The sequence below is a fragment of the Vicia villosa genome, linkage group LG1 (genome assembly GCF_029867415.1).
Source record: "Vicia villosa cultivar HV-30 ecotype Madison, WI linkage group LG1, Vvil1.0, whole genome shotgun sequence".
NCBI lineage: Eukaryota > Viridiplantae > Streptophyta > Magnoliopsida > Fabales > Fabaceae > Vicia > Vicia villosa.
In genome coordinates, this window is record NC_081180.1 from 169,060,533 (window position 1) to 169,071,058 (window position 10,526).

Sequence of the window (10,526 nt, forward strand, 5' to 3'; positions counted from 1 at the left end):
CTATGGTTTTCTGTTTGAATACGTACTCAGTATAACTGAAAATAATTATTGTACAGTATGCGCAACTCAGTATGGTTGTGTTTGGTCAAGTCCACTGTGCAACAATGTCATGCATACCTCAAATCAACTGTACACGTCTGTGACAATACAGGCATTCATTTTTCATCAACTTTTTCTGCATGTGAGTGTACAGTAAGCAGATTTCAAATAATTTTTTTTTGTTTTTTCTCTCATAGGGTTTGCTGTTTGAATACGTAACTCAGTATGACCGAAAATAATTAGTGTACAGTATGCGCAATTCAGTATGGCTGTGTCTGGTCAAGTTGACTGAGCAACAATGTCATGCATACCTCAAATCAACTATACACGTCTATGACGATACAGACATGCATCTCATCAAATACATTACACATGTGAGTGTACAGTAACCATATTACAAATAATTTTTTTTAGGGTTCACCAATTGTTCGTCTATATAAGGGAAGCCACTAATGTGAAACATTACACATGTCATTACATACTCAACAATGGCCTCTCCACAATATATTATCAACGCTCATGTTTTTGACGAGACCTAAGTCAATGAAGAAGTTGGTTTTCTGTTTAGAAACACCAAGGTTACACGGTTTTCTTTAAGCAGAAAAGAAAATTTCAGTTACTTCAAAAAGAGATTAGAGACGAAGCTTGCACTGGGTGATGTATTCCAAATTTTTTACCAATATCGATTTCTTCGTGGGAACAACTCGATCAAGTTTATCCAAGTTGAGGTCAAAGATGATGAAGACCTGCAGAATATGTTTGCCAATCATGAGTATTCTGGTTACGAGTCCATAGAGTTGTATGTTACTCTACCAGAAGTTCAACCCTCACAATTGGTGGAGTCACAAGTCATTAATTCAATGGTCGACGAGCAAGCAGAGGTCGACGTCGTAGATGAAGAAGAAGAAGAAGAACCGGAAATAGAAGTTGATCACTTGGTCAACGAGGAATCTGAAAACGAACAAGATGTTGTTGTGCCACCAGATCAAGTGCATATGCCTCCAGCGCACATGAGGAACTTGAACTTGGATGGGGATGAACCATCCTTTGATATTTTCTATGATCCATACACTCAAACAGATGCACGGTTAAAAGAAGGAGACAAATTTCGTTCAAGGGAGGAATGTATCATGGCCATAAAAAGATTTCATATGGCAAACAATGTTGATTTTAAAGTTGATCGCGCCAACGATGAGAGTTACAAAATTAAGTGTAGAAACCCTGATTGTGGATTAATGTTGGCTGCATCATACAGGAAGAGAAGTGATTCATGGGTGATATGTTCTATTTCCCAAGATCACACATGTGTTAACACAAATGTTTCCCAAGATCACCGTAAGCTAAGCTATGATATTATATGTCAAGAAATCTTGCCTCTAGTAGACAAAGATCCGTCAGTAAAGGTGAAAACGATAGTCTCTCATATCGTTGCAACGTACAATTACACTCCATCTTATAGAAAGGCGTGGCTGGCGAAGACTAAAGCGATTGAATTTGTGTATGGCAATTGGGAGGATTCGTACAAACAACTTCCATGTTTCTTATTTGCGCTTCAAATTTATGCTCCTGGAACCGTTACTATTTTAGAGACCCTTCCGGCGCAATCTCCAGACAGAACGTGCCTTCAAGGAAATGTGATATTCCACAGGCTTTTCTGGGCTTTCCTCCCATGTGTTCAAGGATTTGTCTATTGCAAACCAATTCTTCAAATAGATGGAACTTGGTTGTAGAGAAAATATAAGAGGACCTTGTTGATGGTTGTGGCACAAGATGGAAATAGTAACATTTTTCCTATTGCGTTCGCTCTTGTGGAAGGAAAAACTGCTGGAGGTCGGGGTTTCTTTCTCAGAAATCTTCGGACACTCGTTGCCCCCTGTCATACCCCAAATTTGTCCTACCCTTATTTATTTGGCTCACAATCCATAAGCATACATCATTTAGGTCATGGCCTAATTCATGCATTCATATCATGGTTACTGTTCTAAAAGGTGGCAAGAGAAGAGGTTCCTGGTACAGAGAATTTCTGATCAAATATAAGGATTTGAGGTCTGGTCCTATGGCATCATCCTTCTGAGGGCTTTCTTGAATCAGGGTTCTCCCACCTTCAATTCAAAGCATTGGTTAGGAAGCACAAGTTTGTTATTTATCTGATTACCCTGAATTAGGGTTTCTTGACCAAAGTCAACACAGTTGACTTTTTGGTCGACACATTGATCAAGAGCTGATTTTATGAAAAAAAGATGGTATGATGACCGTGTGGAGGCGTTCAGTTGATTTCCATTGGTTAGAAGCTGATTAATTGGGAATTTCATTAAGGTCGGAAGAAAAACCAGAACAGTTGACTTTTGAGTCAAAATCGGGTCAATCACTCAAATATTGACTTTTGGTGGAAAATCGATCAAGAAAAGTCAAAGAACGGATAAAATCGAGAGTTCGACAAAAGGTGCCAAAAATAGAAAAAATCAAAATGGAAATTTTCATACTTAGAAATTATTTTGGCTCTTAAAAGCTTGATGAACAGTCCACTTCACCATAAGTTTACACGTGGCAAATGACATTTTTTGGAGAAATTTCCAACATCAAAATTGTTCCTCTAATGGAGGGGAATAACTTTGTAGTTAGACACTTTTCCATTTGAAGCTTGGTTAAAGAGTTATCAAGGTGTGAAGTTGAGGGTTTTCATTTGAATCAAGTCATAAAGCTGGGCAAATATCTGGGCACGCGTAAGCATTATGTCAAACACATGGCGTGCCATATTGGAACCAATTTCTTGAGCTCTACAGGTGTCCTATGAACCCAAACTTGGTATGATTCTACTCTCCTCCATGCCCTTTACATAATGAAACAAGGACCAAGCCTATTGAGTGAATAATGAATCAGTTATGAGTCTTCAAAGTGGCGTCCTCGCAAAGCCCATATGGCGCATCTGGCCAGGCCAAGAAACATGTCGCGCGCGCAGCATTTATACAAACATGTGGTAGGCCATCTTTGCATCTAGTCTTAAAGAATCAGAAGCATCCACTTGATTCAAATGTGATATCAATCTACTCCTTTCCATGCCCTCTTTTCAATAAGCCACAAAGTGTAGTAGTTGGTCATGTATCGGTCAAAGTAAGAAGACTCAAAGTTGCTCCCTGACCAAGTCATGTCTTGCCAAGGCTACAAGCCAAAATTAGGTCACGCACGCGCAGCCACCTTCAGTTGTGCATCATCATATTCAAGTGCAAGTTTGAATGAGGTATGTGCCCTATTTCAAAGACTCATTAACACCATTCCTTCTTTCCTCCATTCCACCTTTACATTGAGCTTAAACTTGGATAAAATGGTAGTCTATTAAGAGACCTATACAAACACAAAGTCAAGGATGCAACATGGAATAAGAAGCATGGCATACACATACACTACTCCAATTAACCAAGACAGATCTGCATACATGAAAAGCAATAAGAAGCTCGCTGAAAATATAGAAAACGTGCTCATTAAGCTTGTGGGAAGAATTCGCTACAACCAAACACACCATGCACTCCATGCAACCTCACTCACCATATAAATACCAAAATCTCTTCATAGCTGAGGGTCCACGTTTCAGTTTTCTCAGTTTCACAAACACACCTCACCTTTTTTTCTCCACTCTCTCTCTCTCTTCTCATTCGGATACTCTCTCCGTTTTCTCTCCACCCTCAACAACCGTAACTGATTTTGTAACTACCGCCAACAACCCTCCGCAACCATCTTCATCTCTCTCTTACCTTCATCATCTTCTACCTCCATTGATCTTCACAAAACCAACCTTCTCTCTCTATCACTGAATCATCTTTACCTTCATTCTCACACTATTTGACCCGTCATCTTCATGGAATCACTATGGTCTCTATCACTGTTGGCTCCTGAGCGTTCGTTCCAAGATTGAATGTGAGATACGGCTCTGATTCACCTCAAACTCATCGAAAGAAGATCTTCTCGAGGTTCTCATCGTTAAGCTTCACATATTCAAGGGGAAGCAGTGAATTTTTCCTCTACGTGAATCAAGATTCATTCCAGGTATGCTTCTAATCTCTCAACATTTTAGAGCATATAAGTGTAGCTGGTTAAATTGATGATGATGATGCGTGCATTATTTTATGAATTTGAACACTTGAGTCCATTATATGAATGTGAGTTTTCCGGAATGTGGACCTTGTTCTTGAAATAAGCATATGTTTTGGAATGCACTGGTAGTTGTATTGTGTGTTTTGGTGGATATTGCTCATGTTAGGGCTTTAGAGATGGCCTCGGTTTTGAGAATAGAGATGGAATTAGAAGAATCTAAGAGTAGATCCATGACCAGCACTTGATTCCGAGTTGAAAGGCGTTAACTTTTAACATTTCTGGGAAATTAGCGTTATTTCGGTAGGACCTATCGCCGGAGAAGATGACCAGAAGTCATCTCCGGCCGCCAACCCTCGCCCTTGAGTTTTTCCGTTTCGCCAACGTGGCTCGCTCCCATTGGCTCCCTTCCCATTATTTTGTTAAGTTTTGTTTTATTTCAATCATTGTATGATGTGCTGGCATGAGGTGACTGGCTGGTGTTTAGTTTTTGTCCTTACTCATTTAAAAAACACCATGACCAATTGATATTTGTATGTCACGATTTAACGGAATAAAAACCATAGTGTAAATAAATGCATGTTGAGTCATAAGAGATAAATGCTGAGTAAATAAATGAAACAAAAATGAAATAGAGTGGTTTGTTGGTTGCTGGGCCATACGCGCTTTGGACCCTTCCTGTTTCTAGATTACACCCATAATCTGCTAATGCACCTGTAGCTCGTTGAATCTGGGCCTGAACGCTAATGCTCTCCCCACCCCCTGAATCAGGCCCGGTTTTTTGCCTATAACTAGTTTTAGTTCATTATAAAATCACTAATACACCTCCTGCAGTTTAGATTTTCATTTCAATCTTTGTTTTGCTTTTATTTTTTTATTTTTTTAGCTCATAATTCTAATTTTAAATCAAATAAAAAATGCATAAAATCAATGTGTAGATAGCTTAGATATTGTGAATAATTGGCTTGTTTTTTGTTGTTTTTTTCTAATTGTTTTGATACTTTTAATAAATCTTTTTCTTTACAATATGTTTGAATTTTCTTTGATTAACACTTCTTTGTAAATAATTCTTTAATAGACTTAGGAATTAATTTTAGTTTCGATTTTTTTAGAACTAATCGATGTATGTGTGTTTGTGAATGCAATTTTGTTTGCTATAGTTCTCAATTTTATTTGTCGCATATTGATTTTCCTTTACCTATTCCATGTATAGTTTTTTCCTTTAAATAAAGTGTATAGTTCTTTTATTATTTTGATTCCCTTGTATAGACAACTTAGATTAGAATTTAGGATTAGTTCCTTATTGCATTCTTTTTTCTTTTCAACTTTTAAAACACTTAATAAACAGAAGACGCGAATCACACTTTACTAATAGTGAGTAAGAAATGAGTGGGATTTATTCCCTAATCTGTTTCTTAATCGCTTAGTGGGAGAGAAATGAGTGGGATTCATTCCCTAATCTGTTTCTCGATCGCTATAAGAAATGAGTGGGATTTATTCCCTAATCTGTTTCTTAATCGTTTAGTGGGAGAGAAATGAGTGGGATTCATTCCCTAATCTGTTTCTCGATCGCTATAGGAAATGAGTGGGATTTATTCCCTAATCTGTTTCTTAATCGCTTAGTGGGAGAGAAATGAGTGGGATTCATTCCCTAATCTGTTTCTCGAACACTATATAATGGAAGAGAGATGAGTGGGATTCATTTCCTAATCTGTCTCTCTACCGTTATACACTTTTATGTGATTCGAATCGCAAACAAATTCCCCTTAAAAAATATTCAGCCAAAAACACTTAAAACACCTAACAATAGTTCAAATTAAAACAAAGTAGAGAAAGTGGTGAGTGACCCGGTATTGGGAACTGTTCATCACTCATCTACCCTAAAAGACACAAACCAATCATTTCTTTTTCTTTTGCCTCGTTGGCACCTAAGGGCAATGTTATTTCCGCTCGATCGCATCGTAGGTCGTCCCCTTATGCAAGAGCGCGAACGTTAACCCCGCCCAACTAAAAAACACAAAACAAACAGAAAATCTTGAGCCGAGCTACGGTAACTCTGATTCCTGAAAAGGATAAGTAGGCAGCGGGGTACGGCCCGTGCGAGTACAATTCTTTTTCCCTACATTCTGCACTCATTCTCATATAGACATAGACATAGTACACACCCTTTAGATAGAAACAAACATAGGTGGATACCATCGAGTACGATGGGCGTGAGGGGTGCTAGTACCTTCCCCTCGCCTAACCGACTCCCGTACCTAGATTCTCTGGTCGCAAGACCCTATTCCTTCCTTTGCTAGGTTTTCTGATATTCCTTTCCCTTATGGGATAAATATATTAGTGGCAACTCTGTTCATTTTTCGCGAGCGTGCGACAGCTGGCGACTCTGCTGGGGATGTGATAGACCTGTGCTGGTCCATTCTTAGCGAGTCGATCCTAGCCTTTGTTTGTTTCTTTTGTTGGGTGTTTATTTGTTTGATTATATGTTTTCATCCTGTATATATGCTTGCATATCATGTTTATTTCCTGCTTGCATATCATGTTTACTTTCCGCATGTATCTGGACTATATTATGGGTCCCCGTGGGGGCCACATATTTTCTCTGTTTGCAGGTTGGGTGGGATGATCCTACGAGGTAAAAGGCCCAATACCCAGGCTACGTGTGAACCATAGGAACCCTAGGATAGAGTGGGAGCATGGTTTGTCTCGAGGTGTACGTCTCGGGATGGATTATGTGACCACGAGCAGAGTAGTGGTTTCAAACGGAGGTATTATTGTCACCCGCATCCGTGATGTGATGATGCTTACCTTCGGGCGGACCGTATACTGCGTTTCATGACCTTACCCTGGCCTAGATTCACCTGTGAGTGGGGATATACATGACAGGTACCGTTGGTGACTATTCTGTTCTGTTGGTGATTATTGTTCTTATGGCTGTGTGGTACCGATGTCGGACCTTTGATCTTATGACATCCGATTCTGCTCAGAGACAACACAACAACTCTCTCATGTTGGGAGAATCTCCATTGCATCATTTTCATCATGGCATATTTAATTTCCAAAAAAAAAAAAAGAGAAGAAGAGATGTAATAAAAAAAAGATAAAAAAAAAAAGAAAAGAAGAAAAAATAGTATTATTTCTCATATGCATGCCATTTTTCAGGGTATCTGAGGTTATTACTTTTCATCCAGGATGGCTAACAACGTGACCGCTACCAAAGAGGCTACTAAGCGTACATTCACTTGCAGTTTCTTCCGTGAGGATATGACACATCTGATTCAGTTGAGCACTTTAGTTACTGGGCATAACTTGGATGAGTTTAGGAAGACGTATGGCCATATCTTGTACATGTTGACTTCTCACGTTGATGAATGGGCTCTATACACGCTTCTTCAGTTCTATGATTTTGAGCTACGCTGTTTCACCTTTCGTGACTATCAACTGCCTCCTACCCTTGAAGAGTATGCTGGCATTCTCAAGATTAAGGTTCAACGTAAAATCCCTTTTGTATGTGTACCTGAGAAGCCAAAAATGGACCGAATTGCTGGTGCTCTTTATTTGAGCATGAAGGACGTTACAGGTAATTGGAAGCCTAATGGTGGAACCCACGGATTCCATGTGAAATTTCTGATAAAGAAGGCCGACGCCCTTGCTGTTGAGAAGAAATGGAAAGAATTCAACGCTCTCCTAGCCGTTATGATCTATGGTTTGGTGTTGTTCCCGAATATCCCTAATTTTGTCGATCTAACTATTGTTTGTCTCTTCATGGATCAAAATCCTGTGCCCACTCTTTTAGGAGATACTTATTATACCATTCATTCCAGGTATGGGAAGAAAGGATCAGTTGGGGGTTGTTTACCGTTGCTATATGAGTGGTTCACTTCACACTTGCCTAAAATTGGGCCGTTTGTTACGATGAAAGACTCACAGAAATGGCCTCAAAGGATCATGGGGCTTACTGCAAATGACATTGTCTGGTGTCCTATCGGAATGGGCATAGAGGAAGTTATAACTAGTTGTGGTATTTTTGACAACGTTCCCCTCATAGGAACGAAAGGTGTTATCAATTATAATCCTAAGCTAGCGCTACGTCAGTTGGGTTTTGCACTTGAAGACAAGCCTTTGGACAAAGAGATATTCGAATCTGTTTGCTTTGAGAAGGGGACTGATCCAAAGGGTCTAGAAAAAGTGAGGAGCGCCTGGGACAACATCCATACAGATGATCAGACTTCCCTAGGTGAGAAAAATGCCGTTGCCAAACAAGCCTATACAGATTGGGTCAAAGATAGAGTTAAAGATCGCCTGTTCCCTTTCCCGAAGGTTAACCCATTGTACGAACAACCACCTGAGGTTCTAACTACCGCTATGCCTACTGAGAATTGTATCCAAGTAGATATGGAAAGCACCCAATTGCACGAAAAGAGGTCAGATACGCAACTAAAACATTATCTTGTAGACCAGGAAAAGACTGAGTTGACACACGAAGCCAAAATGCTGAAGGGAGGATCTTCCAGAGTTCAAAAGAAGGCTAGAACGGAAAAAGGTGAAAGAGATACTACTGTTGTTGTTGAGGATCACCAGAAGATCATAAAAGGGGCCATAAAAGAGGCAGAAGAGAAACTCAAGCGAGAGTATAGAGAATACTTGAAGGCTTATAAACTCAAGATAGAAAGGGAGGCTAGAGCTGAAGTGAAGAGTCAGAAAAAGAAACTGGAAGAAGAGACCACCCAAAGAATAGCAGTTGAGACTCAGTTGAAAGGAAGTCACCTCCGTACCACCCGACTAACAGAAGAGAATGCCAAGCTCAAAGATCAAATGATGGGTGTGGAGAATGCACCTGAGAAGGCTTATCTCCTAGAATGTAAAGGATGTGACGAACTTAGGGAGTGCTGCAAGAATCTAGATGGGCAGTTATTCCGAAAGGACGTGGTAATCCAAAGCTTCGTCAAAGGAAGAGATAGGTAGGCAACCAAGATACTGTTTGATGAAACCAAGAAGTGGAGTGATGAGCAGTTCAGACAAGGAGGACCTCTATTTTATACTCAGATGGATTGATGTTGAGTCTGTATGTCTTGACCACCACCAGACTTGTTGGATGGGGTCCTTTATTTTTCCTTGTTGAACTATCTTGTTGATGTATGGTCTCGCCCAAGTTTAAATTCCTGTTATGAATGAAAAAGAACTAGTTCCTTTGTTTCTCTTAATGCTTGTCCTCTATCACGTTGTTACCTATTCTAGATCAATATTAAAATCTTGGATACTCTGAAAATGGCACATCACGTCATACGCACACATGCACTCATACATTCACATTATCATATTGCATTTTCAGGTTATTGTACAAGAAACTAATTGGGGTCCCTTTCAGCAACATATTTCTGCTTCAACGACAAAGCTGATTTCCTTACATCCATACCGTACCAGGAACAATCAGAAAAGGATCATGGACCACTTCGAACAGAATCAAGCTGCCCTCCGTAGGGATATGGATGTCATGGGGGATAGAATGACCCAACTCATGGAAACCCTCCATGCCGTCGTTCAAGGACAAGATGAGCTCAGGAAGAGCGTCGCTAATCTGACCAAAGAGGTCCCTACCCCTGCTACCGATGGAGGGACAAAACCTAAAGAGATTCTTGTTGATGGGGTACCGAAATTGGTGGACGATCACCACGATGTTATTGATCTTGACCATGATCTTACCACTGAGTTGACCGAAACTGCTAAGACGTACCAGGCTCTGGAGGAGCGCCTTAAGGCCATTGAATTTGCTAAAACTTCAAGTTTCAACACTGCTGCTTTGTGCCTGGTACCTGGGATTGTTATTCCCCCAAAATTTAAGGTGCCAGATTTCGATAAGTACAAGGGGGTCACCTGCCCAGAGACTCACCTTCGTTCCTACTACCGTAAGATGGCCGCTCATGCTGAGAATGAACCATTGCTCATGCACTTCTTTCAGGATAGTCTCACTGGAGCCCCGTTGGAGTGGTATATGAAACTTGAGAGGGCTAATGTTAGTACTTGGGGAGAACTTGTTGATGCCTTCTTGAAACAATACCACTATAACACTGTTATGGCTCCCAGCCGCGCCCAGCTTCAAAATATGGCACAAAAGTCTGAAGAATCTTTCAAAGAATACGCCCAGAGGTGGCGCGAACTTGCTGCTCGAGTTCAACCTCCTATCCTCGAACGCAAATTGATTGATCTGTTTATGGGTACTCTGAAAGGGCCGTACCTTTAGCACATGGTCAGCAATACTTCTCCTTCTTTCTCAGATGTGGTCATCATTGGTGAACAGGTTGAGAATTGTGTTAAAGCTGGTACCATTCATGGTGTTACTAGTCCTAGCAATTCTAATGGCAATGGTAAAAAGCCATACTCCGGATTTGTGAAGAAGAAAG

At 40.3% G+C, this 10,526-nt stretch overlaps 2 protein-coding genes across 2 annotated transcripts; both read left to right on the top strand.

Annotated features, from left to right (window-relative positions):
• Positions 1-794: 794 nt before the first annotated feature.
• On the top strand, positions 795-4,491 carry LOC131659250 (uncharacterized). Its single transcript, XM_058928464.1, has 3 exons — positions 795-1,673; positions 1,770-1,869; positions 4,433-4,491. The coding sequence occupies exons 1-3, from the start codon at positions 795-797 to the stop codon at positions 4,489-4,491; spliced, it is 1,038 nt and encodes a 345-aa protein (XP_058784447.1).
• A 2,826-nt stretch (positions 4,492-7,317) lies between these two features.
• Positions 7,318-9,090, top strand: LOC131659259 (uncharacterized). Its single transcript, XM_058928472.1, has 2 exons — positions 7,318-8,146; positions 8,240-9,090. The coding sequence occupies exons 1-2, from the start codon at positions 7,318-7,320 to the stop codon at positions 9,088-9,090; spliced, it is 1,680 nt and encodes a 559-aa protein (XP_058784455.1).
• Positions 9,091-10,526: the final 1,436 nt, after the last annotated feature.